Here is a 27,144-nt window from a genome sequence, read left to right on the forward strand (position 1 = left end):
ATTTCAGGAGAAGAACTTGAACGGGCATACCGCCTGACGCTATTAAATAGCAGTATCAATGACTTCACAGGCTCAAGCGACAAACGGATTCAACTGTAGTCACCTGAAGTTTTTTTTTAAAATTTACTTGAAAAGGTGGTCTGTTAGCTTAGTGAATTAAAATTAACTGCTTAAAATACTGAAGTCAGTAAACCAGAAGTACCACATGTAACATCATGACCATAGCTACTGATCTGAACACTTTAAGCAAATAAGATCATTCAAAACTTAAAACAACATGTGCCTTTTAAAAGGACAATTATTGTGTCGACAGCATCACAAAATCTTCACGGAGGTGTACTGGGACAAAGAAAATGAATAAGCCAAGAATGGGTATAAAGTATGATTAAAAGATTGGTCAAAAAGGAGAAGAGGGAGGCAAAGAGACATAGAATTAGGGAGAGAAGTGTCTGGAAGGTTGTGGAGCTGAATATGTGTCAGAGACTGGAAGGAGTAATGGCCATAATGGAGCTACACACAGATACAATAATGTTTGGAGCTTAAGAGAGTGTGGCCATTGTAAGTCAGCAAACACAGTAAGTGGGTGAACGGGACTTGCTTCATGTTGGATTATGGACACAGAGTTTAGGATCAGGCTGCAGATGACAAAGGGCATATATTATGGTTACAGTAGGACATGTAGTGAGGTGGGGTCAATCTAGGTAATGTTGCAGAGCTGAAAGCAGGGAATGTTGCAAATGGAAAGAGTATGGGATCAAATGATCTGTTCGGGATCAAATACTGTAAACATGAACAGTCTTTTCGAACCTAAGACAGTCATCAGGGAGAGTCCTGATAGTGGCAAGTGAATGGAGTTTGTGACAGGGGTCAGAGTCAGTGAAGGTTAAATTGGCAGGTGGTAAATTCACTCCAACTGATTGGCACACAGGAAGAATGGCATATCTATGATGGATGTGTCAATGTTCCATGCTGCACAGATTAGCAGGGAGCCCACCATTGTGAACACTCAGCACAAAAGCTATCCTGAACCTTTGAAATGGGCTGGTGGTGGGGCTGAGATCATTGTTAATATTGTGCTGTGGAAGAATCAACAATGCTGACCATGGGAGACAGACTGCATCAAGGTTTACAGAATCCTGCAGTGCATGCCCTGGTGGCCCTCCAGTCACATGCTCAGAAGGTAGTGGAAAGAGATGGTGTTCGAGATCAATGGCAGGAATGTAGCTCCCAAGTATGTGATGCAGTGCAGAAAGAAGTTTAGCGATCTCAAATGAGCTGTCAAGGTCAGGAGTCATTTTTATAAAGTCATATCCTATTTCAGCACCATTAGTCTCATCCACTGTTCAATTCGCAAACAAAACCTAGGGGTTAAAGTGGGAGGAGAGGCGTGTCTGCAAGTTTTGCATGGAGGAAATACTGCCTGCCATTATGGTTCAAAGCAATGCTGACAACCTTTCCCCATCTCCTCCTCTGTCTTCTAGCAGCTTGCCCGACTTTGCATGCTCCCTGCTCATTCTCCCAGTTATCCCAAGACAAGACAAGCATGGTGGATTGGCCATGCTAAATTGCCCGTAGTGTCCTAACAAGTAAGGTTAAGGGGGGGTTGTTTGGGTTACGGGTATAGGGTGGATACGTGGGTTTGAGTAGGGTGATCATTGCTCGGCACAACATTGAGGGCCGAAGGGCCTGTTCTGTGCTGTACTGTTCTATGTCTATGTCTAAGCCACCCATTCTAGGATTGAAATTTTTTTGTGCATGTCTTTCAGTCACCAAAAATACTTCTGCACTGACCAGATGTTGACTGTGGAACTTTAAACAAGTATGTGCAAACACAAAAAACGTGTAGAACCACAGCAAAAACTAGAATAAATAATCTATAATCTGCAAGGAGGTGATAATCCTTTAAATAACACTGATGGAGGAGGTTCCTTCATGTTGTTTAATATTGTGACAAGAGAGGCTGTCAGTCGGAGGGCAGAGCTACAAAATGAGACCGCGGGCGTCAAATTGGCACTACGCACTAATTGTCATCATGCGTTGTACCATTTTCTTACTTCAGGAAACCTTGTATTGCACAAATAAATGGATGCTAAAGAGATAAATTTTACCTGCAATGGTTTTGCTCTTCCCAATGCATAAATGGAGGAAATTACAGTTCAGCCAGGATTGTATGTCAGGATACAGCACAAAGATAGCAGTGAGATACAGTTAGGCATTGCTCGTGCACAGGCAGAACCTGACTATTTTCAGATGATATCACTTTCAGATGATATTGCCCTGAGTCACTGGATAGCAATCTTGGCTGGGTAAGCAGAGTGGGTTAAACAGCTGGCTTGTAATGCAGAACAAGGCAGCAGCATGTGTTCAATTTCTGTATCAGCCTCCCCGAACAGGTGCCGGAATGTGGCGACTCGGGGCTTTTCACAGTAACTTCCTTGAAGTTACTTGTGATATTAAGCGATTATTATTATTCTTAGCAATCAGAAGCAACTATTTTTCTGCACTAAATGACTTATTAGCAAGTCATCCCTTTTGCTACATGCTACTTTTTCTTTAAAAGTCAGAAATCTGGCCTCGTTTTCTTGTGGGTAGCTGCCACTGTCTTTCAGAAGTTGTAACAAGGATTCCAGAAGAACTTTCAAAAAAGGAAGCCTGGGAATGTATCAATACTTTCACAAGGGCACCCACTCAGACAGATTTAAATGGTACTGCTCTCGAGTATGGTGTAGTTTGTGTGAAAACCAAGAGACATAAAACATTGTTACTCTGTATTTAATAAGACAAGCATCCATGTTCAGAAAGATCACAAGATCATTTACACAACACATATTAGTAGTTGAAACATTCCATGATGATCTCATATAATACAAAGATAATACACAGGTAGAAAACATGAATTTGCAAAACTTACATGACTATTTTTAAAGTGAAAACACATCATTGTATTACCGAAGGCATATCTGTTATTTTTAAAAAAATGATCATATACTATAAAGTACATTCATCAAATGGTATGATTTCAGCTTCCTAGCTAATACAGTGACTGCAACTACTATAAATTCATACAGATAGTTTAATAACATCACACCACTACAAGTTAAACAAGTTAACAGTTATTCTTGGAGGATTTTACAAGTCTGTGAAAGCATAAAAATTATGAAAGTTGTTCAGTTAAACTTGATACAAGTTTTCAAATTTTCTTTTGAGAAGACATAAAATGACACACCGTTACTGATTGAAGACTATATCGGTAAACAATTGAGCCAACAGCTACAGAGCGATCAAGCCTGTCAAAAGGGAGCATGAGCTACTAACATCATTCCCAACACTGAAGTCTACCACTGGAACTTGAGAAGTAATAGTTTACAATTACCTGCATATTTGCATAAATTGCAGTCAGCCCTTGGTTTATTATATCCTTGGGCTCAAGTTTATTTCAAAAGCAAATACCTGTTCTCGTGTTTTATGCTTCAGGGTGCCGGTTGGCAAAAGAATTAGTCTTTGCATGTGATGGCCATCCTGCTAATTGAGCAACATTTCAGTCCAAAGATGTAATAAAATGAAACATACCATACAAACATTTTTTTTCTTTTTTATATAAATTTAGAGTCCCCAATTATTATTTTTTTCCCAATTAAGGGGCAATTTTAGCGTGGCTAATCCACCTAACCTGCACATTTTTGGGTTGTGGGGGTGAAACCCATGCATACATGGGGAGAATGTGCAAACTCTACACGGACAGTGACCCAGGGCCAGGATTCGAACACGGGTCCTCAGTGCCGCAGTCCCAGTGCTAACCACTGTGCCACCATGCTGCCCTCATACCATACAAACATAAGGCTACCTGTCAGAAATTATACTTTGGTTCATCAATATTTCAAAAAAAGCATGCAAAACTACAAACTTACTTCCTCACTACAGAAAATACAGAAACGGCTTTGCATTAGGAGTAATTTTATTGAATCCGATCATTATTAGAATACTTGTTTCCTACAAATCTTTGTATTATTGAGGTCTGTCATTTACAAATACTAAATCATTCATTTGTAGTAAAATTTAGCTACACAAATAAAAGAACAGTTTTAAGACTACGTTTCATCCCGATAAAAGAGGTTAGGATAGTATGACGCACAGCCAAGTATGAACCAAAGCTTAAAAATATTGCCACACTTTTAAAAAAGTTGTAAATTTGCACTTTGCGTGACAAGCACGTTTAATAATGCTAACAAAAATATGTAATTCCTTTAGGTTTTTACCAATGAAAAGATCTAATCCCAATTTTTTCCTTACAAGCCAGGTTACTGCAAAAAATTAACTTCAAACATTTGACATATTTGTATTAAGATGGTCAGCTTCTTGCCATTGTAGTACTGTCAGGTTTTTTTTGCAATGGTTGCTGAAGTTGGCAAATACTCTCCAATTTGTTAATATAAATATTATTTGCCCTTTTTACAAAAATGTTGCAATTTGAAATACTTTTAAAATAAAACTTTACCGTGCACTGTTAGGCAAGAAACAAAAAAAAACTTAATGGAACTAGAATGATAAAAACTTTGACACAAGTACGATAACTTCACAATTGCTCACTAATAAAAAAAAAGAATCTCCAATTCTTCGAGGTATACATATTTTCTGAGGTGGAGATCTGTAGTTTATTTAGTTCAATATCATGGAGCTATATTTTACATATTTTATACACAATATAAATCACACACTTAGTTACTTCTTCATGACACTTAGGCTTTGAGTCAACGAAAGTAACGCCCCAAGGTGCACTTCCAGAATTTGCAGCAGAAATGTTACTTTTAAAACATTGTTGCTATTCGGCAAACTCAAAATGCACTCCTAATTACAAAACCATACATTGAACTGTTTTGCCTTGATAATAACTAAGCCAAATGACTGGATACAATTCTTAATGCAGAACTTTGGGTACGGAGCATATTTGAAGAAGAATAAGACACAGTTTTATGCATATCTAATGATACAACAGTTTATACAATGATTTATGGTTCTGACAACTCAACCGTTCCATAGCTACCAGCGGAACATGTATGTGTTCATTTTAATGCAGGTTTCTTCATCCTCTGTATACCATTCATTAACAAATATTCAATTCCAAATCACTGGAAGCTATCACTTAGACTGAGAGGCGCATTCTGGAACTGTTTGCTGGATAGAGCTTTGTATGTAAATAGCTAATTTATTACTTCCTTCCTGTGGCTACAAATTTTAATTTGCAAAATGTTATTATAGTATTCTGTGAGATCTCCTTTTGGTTAAAAAACAGAGGAATAAAATTATTGGTCCCTTCAGCTGCTATCGCCAGGTGTCGGTCTCCTAAAGTTCATATATGATATCAGTCATAGTCCTGCAGGTTCTTAACTTCTAAACATGTAGGGTTATAAAGCCACTTAAACAAACTGGAACTATAGGGACTCAAATCTGCTACAGCAGCAAAGATTTAAATGGTTACAAGTTATTACTGTGACAGCAAAGAGAAGCTATTTCTGTTACGAACCTGCAGACACTTGTATTTTACAGAGACTTTACTCAATATGTCCCTTGGAATGAAAGGTGGACTTCAACAAAATGTCCCATGCATCTTAATTTTTGTCAATTATTGTACATTAGATAAGCATTCCTTCTTGCCCGTTACATTTTCGTTTTGAAGCTTGTTGCCGATCTGAACTAATTCAAATGTAACAAATATTCAGAAGTATCACAAATTTATTAAGAACGGAAGTGAAGTTTATGAATCATGGTTACTCATGCTTTTATCGGAGAGGTGGCTATTGAACTTCCATTTTCATCTGCTGCATCTTTCTCTTTGCTGCCACTGTATTGTCCAATGAATGAACCGTCTTCATTAAACTGTCCTTCTGATCCACCGTCTCCATATTCTTCCAAACTGTCATCACTTCCTGTTGGCTTCATTGCCTCGTTCAGTGATTGCTGGCTTTCTTTCAAAAGTTTGCCTTCATTATCACTGTGGAAAACAAATTCTGCTGTCAGAAGTCTAGTTCTTGGCACAGTGGTGACAGAGATTTTGAAATTAATTGTTTAACAATCTTATCATCCTTGATTTTTTTCATTAAAGGAGTGTCATAATTTTGTCACGCATTATAGTTTTACATAAGCAACCATATATATTACATATGTGCTTCTTTAACTCAAGCACTGATCACCTGGCATCATCAGCAATTGCATTTCAAGTCTATGATGACAGTATCTTTCTCAGAGATTAACTGAGTATTACCTCTGTACTTTTATTGGCCCATAAGTTCCCGACTCCCCAATGTCAGATTTGGAGGGATACCCCAAAGAAGCAATAACACAGTGGTTAGCACTGCTGCCTCACAGTTCCAGGGCCCCAGGTTCAATTCGGGCCTTGGGTGACTCCCTGTGTGGAGTTTGCACTTTCTCCCATGTCTACGTGGATTTCCTCCGGGTGCTCCAATTTCCTCACATAGTCCAAAGATGTGCAGGTCAGGTGGATTGACTGAGCTATTTGCCCCCTTAGTGTCCAAAAAAGGTTCGGCGGAGTTATTGGGTTACGGGCATAGGGTGGAGGCATGGGCCTAAGTAGGGTGCTCTTTCGAAGGGCTGGTGCAGACTCGATGGGCTGACTGGCCTCCTTCAGCACTTTAAATTCTATCTAAACACAGGGGAATCCCTTTTGGAAGTTCCCAGGAAAGAGTTTATGCGGCAATTGTCCAGAAGCGCTAACACACCATCTGACAAAGCGCTAACTTCAGCTGGTTCTTCTAGTGTGATCTTAATAGTTATTCTGAAAGAGGTAGAAGAAATAAAACCACTTGTAACTTCAGCATAACAAATTAAAATACCCATGAGCCTAACCCCATACTCTCAAGCCAACAAGGGGCACCCCTCCAAATGGTATTCACCACCCTGACCCACTGATCCTCCCCCAAACAGACATCAACACCCACCCCTAGCCCAATTCCCATATTCCCTTACCCGACCTCCTACCCTCTCAATATCCAAGCCCTCCCACAGATGTCCAACTACCTGCTGTCTGACTCCTCCAAAACCCCCTGGATGTCCAACTTCCCCAAACCCTTTGGATGCACGATCCCCCAAAAACCCCCTTGAGTATCCGACTCCCCAGAATATCTGACTCTCTCAAACTAACCCACAATAATGTGTAACCTTCCCAACCGCAACCCCCCCCCCCCCCCCCCCCCCCCCCCCACCCTCCCCAGATATCCTCGCACTCCCCCTGATATCAAAGCCTGATATCAGACCCTCACACTTGTCCGGCTTGAGACAGGGAGACAGGAAGAGTCGGGCGAGACAGGCACTGGAGAAATTTAGTGCAGGAAAGTGGGTACGGAGTGCCAATCAGAGGCTGATTGCCACTCCAAGGAAGTTATGGTCCATTGACTGGTAAATTGTAGCACAACAAGTCTTCACTTAAATTGTAGTTACATTTCTGAAAGTTGCAACTTTAAGTGAACTGACTTGAAGCAAACTGACTTTAAGGAAAAGTTTATTGCAGCAATCAATGTTAAAGCTTGAGGTAGGTTCCTTCAAATATTTCGCTTCCAGAAAAAGCAATGTACAAGTTGAAATACTGAACCATATGTATACAGTGCTGCACATTTCTATTTGAAATAGCTCACTAAATGAAATATATCACTATTCATATAAAAAACACAATTACAGTATCCAATGAAAAAATGTACTCACCACACAGGTACCTGTATACTACTCTTTAGATTAAACAGGCTCAATCTAGTGGCAGAGGTTGGTCAGTGCAGGCATCAGCTGAAGTCCCAGACTTTATGTCAGTACTCATTTAGGACTGGGATAAGCAGAAATTACTTCACCCAAAAGGTTAGAAATCTCAACCCCAATGGGTTGTGGATGTTCCACCATTCGATTACATTTAAGACTAGGAGAGACAGATTTTTAGTCTCATGGGGAATTAAGGAATATGTGGCTAGGGCAGGAAAATGGAGCTAAAGCCCAAATCAGATATGATCATATTAAATATTGGAGGAGGCTCAATAGGCCATGTGATCTATTCCTGCTCCTATTTATGTTCTTATGTTCAGGCCAATGTCTGCCACTAGATGGAGCCAAGAACATCAGTGGGAGTTCAGGACTGGTGCAGTCACAAGAGGAGGCAGTAACGGAGCAAGCAGCCAGGAGAAAAACAGATCCCAGGGCCTAACGGGAATAGAGGGCGGGAGGCAAGACAGGAAGCGAGGTCCGGGGGATGGAGAGACGGAAGGCGAGGAAGGTGGGAGGGATGGATGGCGAGGATGGTGGGGGGCAGGAAGCAAGACCAGAGAGGTGGAAGGCAAGGACAATGGGGATGGGAGGTGAAGTCAGAGGGTGGGGGTGGCAGGGGTAGAGAGGCAAACCTGGGTGGGGTCAGGAGACGGGGCATGGAGGTGGGGAGGCAGGGAGGTGAGGCCGGAGGGGCAGAGGAGCTGGATGGGAGGAGAGTTCCGGGAGCAAAGGTAGCAGTGGGAGAGGAGGTACTGAGGGCAAGAGTGCAAGCGTTGGAGGTCAGATTTTGTGGCACACCACATTAAAGTGAAACTAACTGTAGTAATCCAGGAGGCATGAAGATGAATGTTCAAACATATTTTTTCTAAACTCAAAAGTAAAACCGCACTCGCACTAGCCCAGGTTTAACAGAACACCCGGTCCGGGATTGGGACGGCATTTAAACGACTTGGTAAAAGTCCCCACTGGATGGGCCTTCCTCCACCTGTAACCATTGGAACCCATAATCCCCGAGCCTCAAGGGGAGTTTGATGAGTGATTCACGTTGGTCATTGTGAGGGTTATCACACTAACAATGTGAAATGGATATATTGAGACCACTTTATTAACAATGCTAAAGTGAAACAAAGTTTCGTGAGAGAATGGGCGCGATTCAGCACGCTCAAGTTAAAGACTGCTGAACGGTGCATTACGGTGTGTTTCCCAACAAGACGCTGTTACTCAATGGCACTTTGCCTTCTGTTTTGGCCTCGGCGTGGAACTCACCATCGTGCCACTCTTTGAGTCATTTGCTGCACTGGCAAGCTGACTACCCGTGGATCGGCCACCATTTTTAAAGAAAGACCCAATCTTTCGACTCCCCCTCTGCGCCCCGCCCCCCCTTACCCCCCTCCCCCACAGCATCAGGACCCCCAAAGTTCACCCACCCAAACTGCCTCTTCTGGGTTCTTTGAGTTACGTTATTAGGAGATCGCGTCGGCAGCAAAAAGCAATCTCATAATTATTAATCCCTTTTTCATTTTGTACCTTTTCCCTCCATTTCTGCCATGTGCGTCTGTCTTGTGTGTGTCTGGGTGGAGGGTGGGGCAGGGTTTTGGCTTGAGATACATTGTTAGACCAATTTTCTGTTATTACTTCATATATTTATCTTTTCCTCTTATTTTTTCTTAACGTTTTATTTACAAATCTGGGGCGGGATTCTCTGACCTCCCGCCCGGTCGGAGAATTGGCGGGGGCCGGCGTCAATCCGGCCCCCCACCGTGTCCCGAAGTCTCTGGCACCGGATATTCGACGGGGGTGGGAGTCGCGCCGTGCCAGTCGGCAGACCCCCCCCCGGCGATTCTCCAGCCTGCGATGGGCCAAGTCCTACCACTGTCATGCCTCTCCCGCCGGCGTAGATCAAACCACCACCTTACCGGCAACCAGGCGGCGCGGGTGGGCTCCAGGGTCCTGAGGGGGGGCACGGGCGATCTGGCCCCAGGGGGTGCCCCCACGGTGGCCTGGCCCGCGATCGGGGCCCACCGATCGGCGGGCAGGCCTGTGCCGTGGGGGCACCCTCCCCTGCGCATGCGCGGGGATGACGTCAGCAGCCACTGACGCTCTGGCGCATGCACGGAATTCCGCCGGCCGGCGAAGTCCCTTCGACCCTGGCTGCTGTGACGCCAAAGGCCGTTCCCGTCGGCCGGCGGAGCACCAACTTCTCCGTCGCGGGCCCAGCTCCTCAATTTTAGGGCTTGGCCCCTAAAGGAGCAGAGGCTTCTGCACCTTTGGGTGGCCCAACGCCGGAGTGGTTCACACCACTCCATCACGCCGGGACCCCCCGCCCGCTGGTAGGGGAGAATCCCGGCCCTGATGTCTGTATCTTATTGGAGCAGTCTAGGGACCAAAAGCTCGACAAGTTTATAAGAATTGTTTGTTAATTAATTTATGTTGATGACCCCAGGTCAGGGATTAGAACTGACCAAGTGCTCGCCGAGGGTGTTGCAACAGTGGCTACCATATATTTATTCTTCCCCAATTTAGATTCACCCACAAGTGGAAACAGTTTCTCCACTGGCACTCTGTTCAGTGCCTTTATAATTTTGAAAGCTTCCACCAGGTCTCCTCTTTTCCAGAGGAGGGGTCTAGCTTTCCTGATACCAGAAAGCTTGTAAGCCCATTCTGTCCTCCCTCTAATACTACCATGTTATTTATGTAGCATGGATACCAGGGTTCATAGAATGGGCAGTAATATATCAGGGTGGACCGAGGATTGGTTGGTGGACAAAATAGAATGTAGAAATAAATGGGCCTATAACTGGTGGAATACAGCAGGGATGAGCTCTTTGTAATCTATATTAATGATCGGATGAGATGAGAGGACCAAGTGTAATATCTCAGAGTTTGCTGATGATACAGAATTTGGTTGGTAAGAACTTGGCAAATGGAAAGCAATATGAGTAAATGTGAAATTATCCACTTTGGAAGGGACATATAAAAGCATTTTTTTATATGGCAAGGGATTCAGGATTGTTAGTATTGAGAAGAACCTGAGTGCCCTTGTACAGGAGATTAATATGCAGATACAGCATGTAGGAAAGCAAATGTCACTTTGGCCTTCATTACAAACAGATTGGGGAATAAGAGTAAAGAAACTATTATACAGGGTATTGGTGGAAACAAACCTGGAGTGCCGTCTGGTTTTGATCTCCTTACCTAAGAAGGAATATATTTGTCTTGGAGTGAGTGCCATGAAGGTTTACTCGATTAATCCCTCGGATGAGGGGTGTGAACCAGGAGGAGAGACAGAGTAGACCATGCTTGTGTTCCTTAGATTTTGACTGAGATCAAGCAAAGGATCAAGCCCGATATCTGCTGTAATGTCTGCCCTTGTCAGTTTAGATCTGGTAGGGCTCTCTTGTTTTGACCATGAATTAGATTTAATTTGAATTTGAATTGTTTTTTGGAGCGAGCAAGGAGATAAATTAGGGCTTGCGCCATCCAATCTGTACATTGGCTTTGTAAAATTTGCGAAAGGAATAAAAAAAATATTTTAATTTCCCCAGAATTTAGAAGATTGAGGGCTGATCTCATTAAAATATATACAATTCTTAAATTCCTTGAGGGAGGATGCTTCTCTTGACTGGAGTGTCCGAACTAGGGGGACACAATCTCAGAATAAGGTGTCAGTCATTTAGGACTGAGATTAGGAGAAATGTCATCACTCAAAGGATTGTGCATCTTTGGAATTTGTACGCCAGAGGGCTGTGGAGGTTCCGGTTGTTCAGTGTATTCAAGCCAGAGATTGATAGTTTTTTTGATAATCAGAGAATAAACAGATATAGGGATAGTACGGGAAGATGTAGTTGAGTTAGATCAGCCATAATCTAGTTGAATGGTGAAGCAGACTTGGAGAGCTGAATAGCCTATTCCTGCTTCTATCTCTTATGTACTCCAAGTCACATTTAAGGTCCTGACTTCCTGTTCGTCTGTATTTATATCTCTCCCATGCTCCCGCTAGTGCTTGCTCAGTTGTATTGCATCTACACAGATATACAATCACCACATCTCCCCTTTTTTTCTTTACATATTTTCTGTACATTGTTAAAGAAAATTGTACAAAACAGTTAGATTACTTATATGTGTATCTATACAAGTGATGATGATATTGGATATTTTACAAAGCCAATTAATATTTATGAGTCCAATCTTAATAAAAACATTAATGAGTCCAAACTTGATGAATTTGTTCATTGAGTTTTTTCTTTTCCGTTGTTGACGTGGTGATATTGATATTGCAGCTCCGTTGTGAACGTTGTCGGTGTTCTTGTTTTTTTTAAGTAACCAATACGTCATCCTGAGGTGTTTGAATGGTCGAACCACTGATGTTGACTGACATGGACTTTTTTCTGTGCTTGTGGTATCAATTTAGTGTGTCATCTGCCTTGAAAGCTGGTGTGCTTGCTTGTTCTGGAGCAGATGTGTGTTTGTGAGATTTGTTGTCATCCCATGGCATGTTTGTAGTCTTGTCATTGTTTTGCAGTGTGCTGTGGCATTGTCCTTCATGTGCAGAGTTGTACCATTTTGTACAAGTCGTAGTTTCATTGTTGTTGTTTCTGTCTTTGTTGTTTTCGTTGTCATTCTTGTTGCTGTTTTTGTCGTTTCTGTCTGTTGTTTTCATTGTCGTTCTTGTTGTTGTTTTTGTCGTTTCTGTCTTGGTTCTTATCGTGCTTGTTGTTGTCTTTGTTATGCTTCTTGGTGTTTTTGTTGTTCTTGTAGTTTTTGTTGTTGTGCTTGTAGTTTTTGTTGTTGTTCTTCTTCTTTCTGCAGTGCTTCTTGCGATTTTTGTTGTTCTTATTGCGCTTCATGTTGCTTTTGTTCTTGCTGTTGTTGTTCTTGTTTCTGAACTGCTTCTTGTGGTTTTTGTTTTTCTTGTTGTGCTCAATGAGTGTCCCGTGTGGATAATTTGAGTCATTGGTTATTGGTGCGAGTGTCCTTTGTGGTATTATCTGTTACATTGAACGTTTCGTCTAGAGAATGGTGAGAATGATCTGATGTTGCACTGATGCTGGTGACATCAGTCATTCGTGGTGGATTTGATTCCTCTTCTTTGCTTCCTTTGTACTCCTCTTCTGGAGTCATTTGTGGTGGATTTAATTCCTCTTCTTTGCTTTCTTGGTGCTCCTCTTCTGGAGTCAAGTTCTTCACAATTTAATTTTCTTGTTGGTCTTGGTGCTCCTCTTCTGGAGTCAAAATCTTCACGATTTCTATTGACGTGGTCTCTCTGGACTCTTGGTGCTCCTCTTCTGGATTCAAAATCTTCATGATTTCTATTGACGTGGTCTCTCTGCACTCTTGGTGCTCCTCTTCTGGAGTCAAAATCTTCACGATTTCTTTGACGTGGCCTCTCTGGACTCTTGGTGCTCCTCTTCTGGAGTCAAAATTTTCAAGATTTCAATTGACGTGGTCTCTCTGGACTCATGAGTGGCCCTACTCTGTGCGTCTGTACAGACGAGCTGAGATCTGTCAGTCTCGCTGTGATCCTGCACCCCCTGTATGTCGAGTGTGATCACATTGTCACTGTTTTTGCATGCAGTGGGTAGATTTACATTGTCTTCTTCTTGATTATGTGAGCTTGGTAGACGTTCATCATCTGCTTGCGGTTGCTCAGATCCGGTGGGTTGACCTTCATGGTCTTGTTCATGCATGGTGTTCGCTAGGGAGTGTTTGCTTGCTTCCATTTTGGAGTTTTTCAACGAGCTGTCTGTGGAGGCTCCCATTACTCTCTTAGTGGAGTCTTTCATCGCTCCCTCTGTGGAGTCTTTCTGTGCGGCGTCGTCTTGGGTATTGCTGTCATCCATTGTATCGACGATCTGCCATGGCACCATGGTGTTGGATTCAGCAACCATGAGTAGAGTTGTGTTGAGTTTTGCGACAGTGTTGCTGATGCTGTGATCAGCATACCCGAATAACTCAGCCATGTCTGAGTAGTATTGTTCGAAAAACAAATCATCTTTTTTTGTTTTGGATTTGGTATCGTTTTCTTCATCTTTTTTTGTTTTGGAATTGTTTTTGTTCTCTTCACTTTGGGTGGTGCAGACTGTTTGTTCCAGGGTGTTGTGAGAGTTATTTTCAACTGCTGGTGTAAGTTCAGGCGTTTTTCTGTCTTTTGAGGTAAGAAAATTGGGTTTTACAGCTTTAAGTTTCTTATTTTTAATTTTCGGGCATTTCCCTTTTAAGTGGGCGTGGTCCGGGTCCTCAGACGTCATGACGCTCGTGACGTCATGCGTAGGAATCAATTGCACAATTTCTGCACATGCACAAATCGGTCTTCCTTTACTGTGCAGTTTTGTGTCCACTGCGCAGCTTCTGTTTCCTGCGCATGCGCAGACGCAGATTTTCGTCCTTTGTTTCCCAGAGACTGTGAAATGTGCTCAGACGCCATTTTACAGTGGATTTCAGCGTTTTTTCTTTCTAAAAAGTTCAAGTTACTTTTTCCTTTCGATCTGGACTGGATTTCAGCGTTTTGTCTTGTGAGAAGTTCAAGTTACTTTTTCCTTTTGATCTGGACTTTTAACGCGCGATTTCTAGACTGAACCCTTTCTGTTCTGATAGTGATTGTTTGAGTTTTGCATCACTCAGTCCCTGTGCAGTTTGGTCTTTGAGCAGACAGTACTGTTCAAATTTCATACAGTGCTCTTCAAATGTTTTTAGTATTATTTCTAATTTGGTGCTGTCTTCATCTTTCAAGTATTTAAAGCAATTATATGTTTCTCTAGCTTCATGTTCTGCGATGAGCAGTGCTATTTTCATTTCGTCTGAGGCTGCTTCTAAATCATTAGCTATGATATATAAATCGAACATTTGTTTAAATCTTTTCCAGGCATTACTTAAATTACCGATTATGTTCAGCTGAGGTGGGGTTCCAACCAATATCATTGAATTAGCGAAGCCTTCCCAAGTCGAATGTCCGGTAGGAGTTTTCCTTGCCATTTTGGTCTTTCTGTGTCTGCAGCTTGTGTAATCTTGTAGTAAGCGTCTGAAGGCACTCTTGGTACCATGTGTTGTTTCTTGTGTCTTAATAAAGCTCGTAGTCTTAAAGTTGAAGTAGATGCTTTATTGTAAGTTTGTTCTCTCTTCAGTGCTTAACTTAAAGTTACATCGATGCTGCTTGTCTATGTCTTGCTACCAGTTCCCGTTCTGTGAAGTGTGTCCTGACTTCCTGTTCGTCTGTATTTATATCTCTCCCATGCTCCCTCTAGTGCTTGCTCAATTGTATTGCATCTACACAGATATACAATCACCACAACCCCTGGGTCGCAGAGATCGTTGTGCAGGGTCACATGTACCTCGGGATAGGGCATCGGGGGGCTCGTTGAGCTTACCGGGGCAATACAAAATCTCGTAATTGTAGATGGAGAGCTCGATCCTCCACCTCAAGATCTTATCATTTTTGATCTTGTCCCACTGTGTGTTGTTGAACATGTAGGTAACTGACTGTTGGTCAGTGAGGAGAGTGAATCTCCTGCTGGCCAGGTAATGCCTCAAATGCCGCACAGCTTCTACTGTGGCTTGGGCCTCCTTCTCGACGGAGGAGTGCCAACTTTTGGAAGCATGGAGAGTGCGGGAAAAGAATGACACGGGCCTGCCTACCTGGTTGGGTTGAGTGTGGAGGCCAGAGCGACATCTGATGCATCGCTCCCAACTTGGAAGGGGAGTGTCTCTTTGACCACGTGCATCGCGGCTTGGCGATGTTGGCCTTGATATGGTTGAAGGCCTGGTGAGCCTTGGCCGTCAGTGGGAAAACGGTGGAGTGAATGAGTGGGTGGGCCTTGACTGCATAGTTCGGGACCTACTGGGCGTAGTACGAGAAGAAACCCAGGCATCGTTTGAGGGCCTTGGGGCAATGGGGAAGGGGGAGTTCCATGAGGGGGCGCATGCGATCAGGGTCGGGCCCTCAAACTTCATTTTGAACCACATAGCCGAGGATGGCTAATCGGTTAGTGCTGAACATGCACTTCTCCTTGTTGTCGGTTAGGTTGAGGAGTTTGGCGGTGTGGAGCAATTTGGAAAGGTTAGCGTCGTGGTCATGCTGGTCGTGGCCGCAGATGATGACGTTATCCAGGTACGGGAAGGTGGCCCACAGCGGTCAACCATTCGGTTCATCTTGCGTTGGAAGACGTGGACCCCATTAGTGACGCCGAAGGGATCCCAAAGAACATAAGAACATAAGAACTAGGAGCAGGAGTAGGCCATCTGGCCCCTCGAGCCTGCTCCGCCATTTAATGAGATCATGGCTGATCTTTTGTGGACTCAGCTCCACTTTCCGGCCCGAACACCATAACCCTTAATCCCTTTATTCTTCAAAAAACTATCTATCTTTACCTTAAAAACATGTAATGAAGGAGCCTCAACTGCTTCATTGGCAAGGAATTCCATAGATTCCCAGCCCTTTGGGTGAAGAAGTTCCTCCTAAACTCAGTCCTACATCTACTTCCCTTTATTTTGAGGCTATGTGAGGAAGTGGTAAAGGCGGCCGTCCGCTTCAAACGCGGTGTACGGGCAGTCCGCCTTGCGAATGGGGAGCTGGTGGCAGGCATATTTTAGGTCCACAGTCGAGAAGACCCGGTACTGTGCAATCTGATTGACCATATCAGATATGCGTGGGAGGGGGTACGCGTTGAGCTGCGTATACCGATTGATGGTCTGACTGTAGTCAACGACCATCCTCTTTTTCTCCCCAGCTTTTACAACTACCACTTGAGCTCTGCAGGGGCTGTTGCTGGCCTCGATAATACCTTCCCGTAGCAACCGCTGGACCTCAGACCTGATGAAGATCCTGTCCTGGGCGCTGTACCATCTGCTCCTTGTGGCGACGGGTTTGCAATCCGGGGTGAGGTTCGCAAACAGAGAAGGTGGGTCGATCTTAAGGGTCGTGAGGCCGCAGACAGTAAGGGGTGGTTGGAGTCTGCCAAATTTTAGGGTTAGGCACTGGAGGTTGCACTGGAAGTCCAGGCCGAGTAGCAAGGCAGCGCAGAGATTTGGGAGGATGTAGAGCCGCAAGCCGCTGAACTCTACGCCCTGGATGGTGAGGGTAGCGGTGCAGTACCCCCGGATTGCCACGGAGTGGGATCCAGAGGCCAGGGAGATTTTCTGGTTAATGGGATGTACTGTGAGGAGCAGCGCCTGACCGTATCGGGGTGGATGAAGCTCTCAGTTCCCCCGGAGTCCAGAAGGCAGGATGTCTCATGCCCATCGACCTTCACTGTCGTTGACGCGGTCGTGAGGTTGTGCGATCGGGACTGGTCGATCGTGACGGAGGTGAGACACGGCTGGTCGGCGGCGGTTGCAGATGATGAGCGGCCCGATGAGATGCCCGGTGAGCAGGGATCCTGAGGCAGGGAAGATGGCGGCGCCCATGGGGCGCATGTGGCGGGCGGTGTTAAAGATGGCGGCGCCCAAGGGCCGCACGTGTCCTGAGGATGGCAAGATGGAGGCGCCCATGGGCCGCACGTGTTGTGAGGCAGGCAAGATGGCAAGCAAGATGGCGGCGCCCATGGGCCGCACGTGGTCTGAGGCGAGGAAGTTGGCGGCACCCACGGGCCGCACGTGTTGTGAGGCGAGCAAGATGGCAAGCAAGATGGTGGCACCCACAGGTCGTACGTGGTCTGAGGCGAGGATGTTGGCAGCGCCCACGGGTCACACGTGAGGGGTGCAGGGGCAATAGCGGTGATCGAGCGGGCCTGGCACACAGTAGCGAAATGTCCTTTCTTCCCGCAGGCCTTGCAGAGCACGCTCTGTGCCGGGCAGCGCTGCTGGGGTATTTTGTCTGTCTGCAGAAGTAGCACTTGGGTCCCCGGGGTTGGTCAGCTGCCGCGCGGCACAGGCCTCGGGTTGGCTGGGGGTGGCCACTGGTGGGGTCCATGATGGGGTGTTCGCTGGCGGGGTCCACGATGCCCAGGGGGGGTGGGCCATGCGGTCGGGGGCATACACCTGTACATTGTGGGAGGCGACTATGAGTGAGATCGCTAGTTTCTTGGTCGCCGCAAAGTCGAGGGTAGCCCCTTCTAAGAGGCGCGGGTGATGCCAGCTGACCCTATGCCAATAACAGATGAGTATCTAATTAGAAGCTCAGAATGTTCAGCGGCCGAAATGGCCTGGCAATCGCAGTCACTTACCAGGGCATGCAGGGCATGCCAGAAATCTTCCACAGACTCATGCGTGGTCAGGAGGCGCGGACATAGATTTTGTTGGTCTGCTGAACATAGTTCTCCTTCAGTAGCACCATGGTATCAGCATAGGTGGGCACGTCCCAGATCAGGGGAAAGATATCAGAGCTCAGCCGCATGTACAGGATCTGGAGCTTCTGTGCCTCTGAGGGTGGTTCTGTAGCAGATCTGATGTGTGCTTCAAATGCAAGCTAGCCAATGTGCGAAGGCCGACCTGGCATTGTCTGCTTGAGAGTGCAGCTGCAGGCGATCAGGCTTGATGCGGAGATCCATCGTTGTAAAATCCCTACGTAATAAATTGATGCACTATGATGCACGATCAATATATCTCGAAGAGAGATTGGAAGCTTTATTGGAATAGATGTTTCCCCCAGCAGCGCAGGTACAGAATGCAGTAGCTGGGGAGACACAGACTCTTATACTCCGCCTTACTGGGCGGAACGAGCAGGCAGGCTTCACCAATAATCTTGCTGTCTCAGGTACTTCCCACACCAGTGGTCTTACAGCCTCAACCTGGGTACCGTAATACTGACTACCACACACGATCAATTACGACGAGACGAGAGTAGAGTGTAATCGAGGCTTTATTACGCACAGATGTGTAGCCTTCTGCAGCTGCTGCCGAAGTGGCTGCAACTCGGAGAGCCCACACATTTATACTCCGCCTACTGGGCGGAGCCGGCAGGTAGGGATCAACCCCCGTACCAGTAGTACAGGAGCCTTACCATAATAAACCTCATATGCGATAAATACAACAGTGGTGGCTACCACACCTGTGTCCATTGGAGAAAACCCCTCCCAAAAGTCTTAACCCCCCCCCCCCCTTTAGCCTTCTTCAAACCTGTCCCTCCAACCCCTCAATCCCCTTCATGAGGGGCCTGCCAATATCAGTTCAGCCTCCATTAGCTGCTTTTCCTCAGGTACGGCTCCTAGACCCAGCAGTCTCCACCGCTCAACTCTGGCGCTGCAGGGACTATAGAATGCCAGCCATCCAATTTGCTGGCTAGCTCTCTAAGTTGGGAATTCCTCCCCAAATGCATGCGGAAGTATTGCGATTCAGCAATTAACACACCACCAAACATTAAATAGCTGCTGGGCAGCCACTTTGACTGGGATGAATTCCCTGCTGACACTTTAGTTGGCGGGGTTTGAAACCCCACCATCTGAAAACTCCTGCCCCACCTTTCATTCCTCTATATTCCTGGAGTATAGGCCCAACCTGCTCAACCTTTCATCACAAGATAACCCTTCCATCTCCAGGAATTAACCTGCTGAACTTCTCTGAACTGCCACCAGTGCACGTTTACTCCCCATGAAACGGTTAACAGTGGCTGCACACTGCAACCATGTGAATCAGTGGATAGCAGCAAGTCTGTGCACTGCCTGAATCACATTGAGCAGATATAGCTTAATCGTGCGCCGCAATCCCTGCACCTGTTTTCGTTTGCAAACAGATTTAGCCCCTTGTGTCTCGAGATATTTTGTGATCTTGCATTCAAGTCATTCTCTTGCTCCTGACATTCATCTGACCAGTTTACAAGTTCCTAGGCATAGTTTTGACATCCTGTTTAAAGATAGGAATTACATTTTTCATGCAGTTGTCTTCGGGCACTATTCCTTTGAGTTTTGTACAGATTAGTACCTCTGCTTTCTTTGGATTGTCGTATCAACCTGTGTTCCATTTTTGCTGTTGTAACATCTGACATGACTTGCTCTACTGTTGATATTCTCTCTCCAGTTCCCATTTGGCTATTTACCTGTTCTGTATTTCTGTCATTTCAGGATTACCCCGTTTCTAATTTGATTCTCCCTGAGCCACCTTATCCCTAACTAAATCTCTTTTGTTACTTATGTATCGATAGAACACTTTACTATTCCTTTTTAGTTTCATGTATTCTTTTCAGTTTCTTACCTATCTGCTTAACACGTTTTCTCTAATGTTAACCTTTGTCTTTTTCCATTCTAACCTTCCGTGATTATGTAAAGTACTTTGTATCTGCTTCCTTCCTCAGATTCATTTTGATTCACATCTCCTTGTGGTCTCATTTGTTCTTATTTTTAGCAGAACATATTTTCCTAAACCTGTCTGAACTCTCCTTAATTGATTTTGATGTGTTCGTCATCAGTATTTTTCTCCAGTTTTTCTACCCAAACTCCATCCTAATTCCTCATGGTTGACTTCACCCCCAATCTATTCCTCTGCTGTTTATACCATGTATACCTCACTCAATCATTTCCTGAAAGCTTTACAATAGCACAGTGGTTAGCGCTGTTCCTGCAAAGCGCCAGGGACCTGTCTCTGTGCGGAGTCTGCACATTCTCCCCGTGTCTGTGTGGGTTTCCTCCGGGTGCTCCGGTTTCCTCCCACAAGTCCTGAAAGACGTGCTTCTTAACTGAATTAGACATTCTGAATTCTCCCTCAGTGTACCCAAATAGGCGCCAGAGTATGGCGACTGAGGGATTCATTGCAGTGTTAATGTAAGTCTACTTGTGACACGAATAAATATTATTATTATATTGTTATCACTCTCCCACACTTACTTTTCCACCCCAGTTCTTTACCCCTTCCTAGATTTCTCAGTACTTTCACCTTAATTGGATTTCCTGGGTCAGAAAAGACTTATGCACATGCTGCAATATTTTCACCTGCTTGCCCCCTTTTCACTCTCTCATTTTGCCAGGGGTAAATCTAATGTCTACGTGTTCTCCCTTTGTATCCTTTTCCCAATACTGAGCTGATTTTGATGCTAACTAACAGGCAGTTAAAATGCCGAAGCAGCCAGTGTCTATCTGCTGCAGGACAACAGATTCAGGCTTGAACTGTTAAGTCGCAAGTAACATTCATGTTACACAAGTGCCACACAATGCCCATCTGAACAAGAGAGAATCTAACCATCTCCACTTGGCATTCAATGGCATTACCCTCGCTGAATCCCCCACTGTCAACATTATGGGAGCTATCATTAACCAGAAAGTGAACTGGACCTGCTATATGAATACTGTGGCTTCAATTGCTGGTCAGAGGCTGGGAATTCTGCAGAGAGTAACTCACAAAGAACAAAGAAAAGTATAGCACAGGAACAGGCCCTTTGGCCCTCCAAGCCTGAGCCGACCATGCTGCCCGTCTAAATAAAATCTTCTAGACCTCCGGGGTCCGTATCCCTCTATTCCCATCCTATTCATGTATTTGTCAAGATGCCCCTTAAACATCACTATCATCCCTGCTTCCAACACCTCCTCCGGCAGCGAGTTCCAGGCACCCATTACACTCTGTGTAAAAAACTTGCCTCGCACATCTCCTCTCAACCTTGCCCCTCTCACCTTAAACCTATGCCCCCTAGTAATTGACCCCTCTTCCCTGGGAAAAAGTCTCTGACTATCCACTCTGTCTATGCCCCTCATAATTTTGTGGACCTATCAGGTCTTTTCAATCTTCTTTGTTCCAGTGAGAACAAACCAAGTTTATTCAACCTCTCCTCATAGCTAATGCCCTCCATACCAGGCAACATCCTGGTAAATCTGTTCTGCACCCTCTCTAAAGCCTCCACTTCCTTCTGGTAGTGTGGCGACCAGAATTGAACACTATACTCCAAGTGTGGCCTAACTAAGGTTCTATACAGCAGCAACATGACTTGCCAATTTTTATACTCAATGCCCCGGCCAATGAAGGCAAGCATGTCGTATGCCTTCTTGACTACCTTCTCCACCTGTGTTGCCCCTTTCAGTGACCTGTCACCTCCTGACTACACAAAACCTGTCCACTATCTACAAGGCACAAGTCAGGAGTGTGATGGAATACTCTACACTTCCCTGGATTAGTGCCGCTCAAGAAGCTCGATGTCATCCAGGACAAAGCAGCCTGTTTAATTGTCATTTCAACCATCACTTGAACATTAATTCCATCCACCAACAACACACAGTGACATCGGTAGGTACCATATAGAAGATGCACTGCAGCAACTCACCAAAGATCCTTTGATAGCACCTTCCAAACCCATGACCTCTACCAGCTAGAAGGACAAGGGCAGCAGATGCATGGGAACATCATCACCCGCAAGTTTCCCTCCAAGCCACTATCCTGGCTCTGAACTCTCCTGCCATGCTGGGTTAAAATCCTGGAATCCCTTACTAACATCATTGTGAGTCTACCTGAATCACATGGCCTGCAGTAATTGAAGAAAGTAGTTCACCACCACCTTCTCAAGGGCACTTAAGGATGGTCAATAAATGCTGACCTAGCCAGTAATGCCTATGTTCAGTGAAAAAAGAAAGAAAAAGCTGTTTTTTTTGGATTGGAGTGATCTCAACTCACATACAATAAATCATCTCTTTTAATGATCATTTGTACCCCTCTATTAGCTTTGTGGATAAAAGAAGTGGCACACTGCGGAAAATAGCATATGCCAGCTGTCTGTATTCCACTCAACAAATTTAGGACAGAAATTGTATGCCAATAAGCAGCAATGCTTCTGACTTATACCTCCTGTTGTCACTCAAAAGGATTGAACTCTGCCTCACACTCTACCCGAGCAATTTCTTCAGATCAGGAATTTCTGTACACAGCTTGCACTGACAGTTAATCTCCTGGAGGAGCAGGAGGAAGTGAGAGCCAGCAGGAGATATGCTGAGGTAAGGGAAGGGATCTAAAAGTAAGGATATAAAATGAGAGAAGAGGGGGACAGTTGGAGGTTACCAAACTAGTCTGAGAAAGCAATGACAATAGATCATATGGGACATCAAGATTGTGACAAAACCTCTTATTGACAATTTAACCTCAAGCGTCTGTACAAATAATCCTCAAAAGGCAAAAATAAAAAAAATAAGTCTCCACTTAGCCCAATAACCTTTAGCATCATTCCTAGCCAGATAATTATCAAGTTATTTTTGAGAAGCTCTTTGGCAGGGTCAGCAGCTTTTGCTGGCTGTTAATACTGTCTCTCCATGACCAAATGTGCTTTTTAACTCTGTGCTAAAATCCAAGTTAAATTATTATTTGCCTCTCAGCATTTTAAAAACTTGCATCATGCTCCCCTTAGGCTTCTCTTCCCGGTGGAAAACACCCAGAAATGACACTAGAGCATCAATTGCTGCCTCGGATCCTTTCCTTGGCTGCAGACACTTGCTAAAATCATAGAGGGCCAATTGAAGCCCATTTGTAGCATTACTGTTTTCACTTGCACTACTATTTTCTACTTGAATGCCCTAGATATTGCTTATCCCTCAATGAGGCCAAAATAATGAGAGTGGAGCAAGCACTGCAGTATTTACCTTGCAAGCAGCAATCTGAGTATCTATATTTAGTTCATAAGCAGAGAACATGGGGGACTATCTAAAAAGCAGCACAGACACAGTGGCCGGGATTCTCCCCTACCTGGCAGGGCGGGGGCCCCGGCGTAGTGGAGTGGCGTCAACCACTCCAGCATCGGGCCTCGCCAAAGGCGCGGAATTCTCTGCACCTTTAGGGGCTAGGCCCGCGCCGGAGTGGTTTCCGCTGTGCCGATGGCGCCAAAACCGGCGCCAACGGCCTTTGACGCTACGCCGCCTTCGCTGATCCGCGCATGCGCCAGTGCGTGAGCATCAACATCATGATGTCAACATCGGCGAATGCGTGGTGGGGGGGTCTTTTCCACCTCTGCCATGGTGGAGGTCGTGGCGGTGGCAGAAGAAAAAGAGTGCCCCCACGGCACTGGCCCACCCGCCGATCGGTGGGCCCAGATCGCAGGCCAGGCCACCGTGGGGCACCCCCCCGGGGTCCGATCGCCCGCGCCCCCCCAGGACCCCGGGGGCCTGCTTGCGCCGCCAATCTCGCCAGCACCAGGTTTAAACCATGTCGGCGGGTTTGGCCTGTCAGCAGTGGGACTTTGCGGGCCGGAGAATCGCCGCGGGGGGCATGCCGATCGGCGGGGCGTGATTCCCACTCCTGCCGAATTCCGGGTGGCGGAGAATTCCGGCCACGGCGGGGGCGGGATTTACGCCGGCCCTGGGCGATTCACCGACCCTGCGGGGGGTCAGAGAATTCCGCTCAGCGTTCCTCACACTTCTTAGCGTAACAATGACAGAAATTTAGTTTATTAATCTTTATTGTCACAAGTAGGCTTACATTTACACTGCAATGAAGTTGCTGTGAAAAGCTCTTAGTTGACACATTCCGGCGCCTGTTCGTGTACACAGAGGGAGAATTCAGAATATTTAATTCGCCTGACAGCACGTCTTTCGGGACTTTTGGGAGGAAACCGGAGTACCCGGAGGAAACCTATGCAGACACAAGGAGAACGTGCAGACCACACAGACAGTGACCCAAGCCGGGAATCGAACCTGAGACCCTGGAGCTGTGAAGCAAAGTGCTACCCAGTGTGCTACCGTGCTGTCCGTTATAGACAACTAATGATTATTGGGAAATGGTGTTTAATTTGTAACATACACACTAGGCATGTGAGGTTACTCCAAAAAGAATGATACGGTAAAGTGATCCCTGCCTTACCAAGCTTGTGACAATTCCAGTGGTGTCCATGTCTGCCAGGCTCACTCTTTTCTTGCTACTCTCCACAATTGTTTCAGTGGTCGCATTTGCTCAAGACATTAAGGCTTATTAAGTGCCTAACAGCTATATGAATTGCTTGTTTCAAAAAAACATATAGGATGGCGGGTAAAATATCAACTACCGGCATCGCACGGTCAACCATTAGTTCTTTACAATCCCAATAATAACACCAGACGCATTAGAATTAACCTCGTCCATCACCTTCCCCCAGTTAAAATAATTGAGGCTCTGTTCATCTCATGAACCACAGAACTCAATCCTAAGTCGTTCTCGGTGTTAAAAAATAAAAGTAAGTTACTGCGGATGCTGGAATCTGAAACCAAAAGAGAAAATGCTGGAAAATCTCAGCTCATCTGGCAGCATCTGTAGGGAGAGAAACGAGCTAACATTTTGAGTCCAGATGGCCATAGGCTTTGACAAATGGTCAGCTGGACTCAAAACATTAGCTCTTTTCTCTCCCTACAGATGTTGCCAGACCTGCTGAGATTTCCCAGCATTTTCTCTTTCGCTTTCTTGGTGTTGTTCTTTGAGCAATTCAATCCAGCCACCTCTTTTCGAAGGTTTGGTCCCCACATTTCAAAATGCTGTCACAGTGATGAAAATGGCTGATATGCTGCAAGAATAACTTCTTATAACAAATACCATCAATAGTTCAACATTGGTATGGCAATTATTTGATTAAATTAGTTGGTTTAAGACTTGAGACTTTCTAGAACTTTTCAATGAGTAATTGGGCAACACGGTAGCATGGTGGTTAGCACAATTGCTCCACAGCTCCAGGCTCCCAGGTTCGATTCCTGGCTTGGTTCACTGTCTGTGCGGAGTCTGTACGTTCTCCCCGTGTCTGCGTGGGTTTCCTCCGGTGCTCCGGTTTGCTCCCACAGTCCAAAGATGTGCAGGTTAGGTCGATTGGCCATGTTAAATTGCCCTTAGTGTTCAAAATTGCCCTTAGTGTTGGGTGGGGTTACCGGGTTATGGGGATAGGGTGGAGATGTGGACTTGGGTAGGGTGCTCTTTCAAAGACTCGATGGGCTGAATGGCCTCCTTCTGCACTGTAAATTCTATGAAAAGTCACATTCAAATTCCTTACCACACCTTTGTTCATGGACTAATATTAAGGTTTCATGTTTTCTTATCCAATGTGTCCAACCTAATATTTGCCTACATTAAAATCCATTTGCCATTTCTTAGCATGTCTGTTCAGTTTGTCTGATTTTTTTTTGAATGTTAAGTATTTCCATTTCAAACAAGTTAAAATGCTAGAAGAATAGAGGAGGGAATAGGAAGCAGACCTAAGCAAGAACCAGTGAGTGAGGTTGGACTAAAATTACCAGAAGCTCGATTAAATATGGTTGGGAACGGGTTGGTACCTGGGCTGTCAGCAGAGATGGAAATTATGTGAAACATAGCAAACTCAGATCCCAACATATTAGAGTTTAAGAAACAGGAAATGCTGGAAAAAATCAACAGGTCTGGCGGCATCTGGAGAGAGACCTGCTGTGTTTTTCTGGCATTTTTTGTATTTGTTTCTGATTCCAGCATCCACAGTATTTTTGCTTTTATTATTGGACTCGAGTTTCATTTGATTATCCTTGAAAAATCAGGCATTTTGGCTGCAAAATGTGGCTCAATAGCAGCCAGTTTCTCAGCACAAGTGCAATTCTGAGTCTAAAATGGGTTATCAGTGCTTGTGTACATATCTTGTGCATGTTAAGCTGGGTACTGTATTGATGAGGGTGTTAGAGTGCAAAGGGAGCATTCACAGGAAATAAGCAGAAGTAGGCAGGTTGTGACATCAATCAGTATGTGGCATTTAGTTACATGAATGGAGCCATGTTCGAACCTCATGTTGCTTTCCCTGCCACCTCTTTTTTCACATTTGACTGACAAAAAGCAACCGTGCCCATAATCTATCACCCCTTGTACATCTCCACTAATGGGTCCCATTAATTCATGCCTGCATTCAATAGGCAAGTTATAAGATGACATAAATAAAAACAAATTACTGCGGATGCTTGAATCTGAAACCAGGCAAGTCTAGGCAGGTCTAGCAGCATCTGTAGGGAGAGGAAAGAGTTAACATTTCGAGTCCAGATGACTCTTTTCTCTCCCGACAGATGCTGCCAGACCTGCTGAGATTTTCCAGTATTTTCTCTTTGGTTATAAGGTGACATGCCAACCACCAACCAAGAATGGGCAAGGAAGTGGTGCAAAAAATAACATTAATTTAACTAAAATGTCTGACTGCAGGATATTTTCTCAATCACCTATGTGTACATCATTGTGCAATTACAACACTTTTCCATTTGCTTTTCTACCCCTCCAATGTGGTGCAATCTCTGAGGCTTCAGCAGTGCAGAGTGCACCGTCTGCAGTGATGCTCTTGGTTGTTGACCTCTAAATTTTGGAGGCTGGGAGGGCCCTGCCAAAGCCTGCGCAACCTGTACCCATGCAAGGGCAGACTCAGTCTTCATGAGAGGAGGCAACATATTAGGTACTGACTGAGGGATGTGAGGCAATGGGTGAGACGTGGAAACAATTTGAGTAAGTGTTTGTATGCCCATGTCCCCTTTCACCACTATCCCTCTCACCATTATCCCTCTCATCGCTATCAGTCACACTAGCAAAGGATGA

General features: G+C 45.0%; 1 protein-coding gene across 11 annotated transcripts in view; it reads right to left on the reverse strand.

Annotated features, from left to right (window-relative positions):
• Positions 1–2,756: 2,756 nt before the first annotated feature.
• Positions 2,757–27,144, reverse strand: part of chl1b (cell adhesion molecule L1-like b) — a 1,165,941-nt gene continuing 1,141,553 nt past the window's right edge. For all 11 annotated transcript variants that reach the window (XM_038810694.1, XM_038810698.1, XM_038810699.1 and 8 more), the window contains one exon: positions 2,757–5,989. In XM_038810694.1, coding sequence (XP_038666622.1) covers positions 5,770–5,989 — 220 coding nt within the window. In that variant the 3' untranslated portion in view covers positions 2,757–5,769. The remainder of the gene's footprint in view (positions 5,990–27,144) is intronic.

This window comes from Scyliorhinus canicula, chromosome 11 (assembly GCF_902713615.1).
Source record: "Scyliorhinus canicula chromosome 11, sScyCan1.1, whole genome shotgun sequence".
Lineage (NCBI taxonomy): Eukaryota > Metazoa > Chordata > Chondrichthyes > Carcharhiniformes > Scyliorhinidae > Scyliorhinus > Scyliorhinus canicula.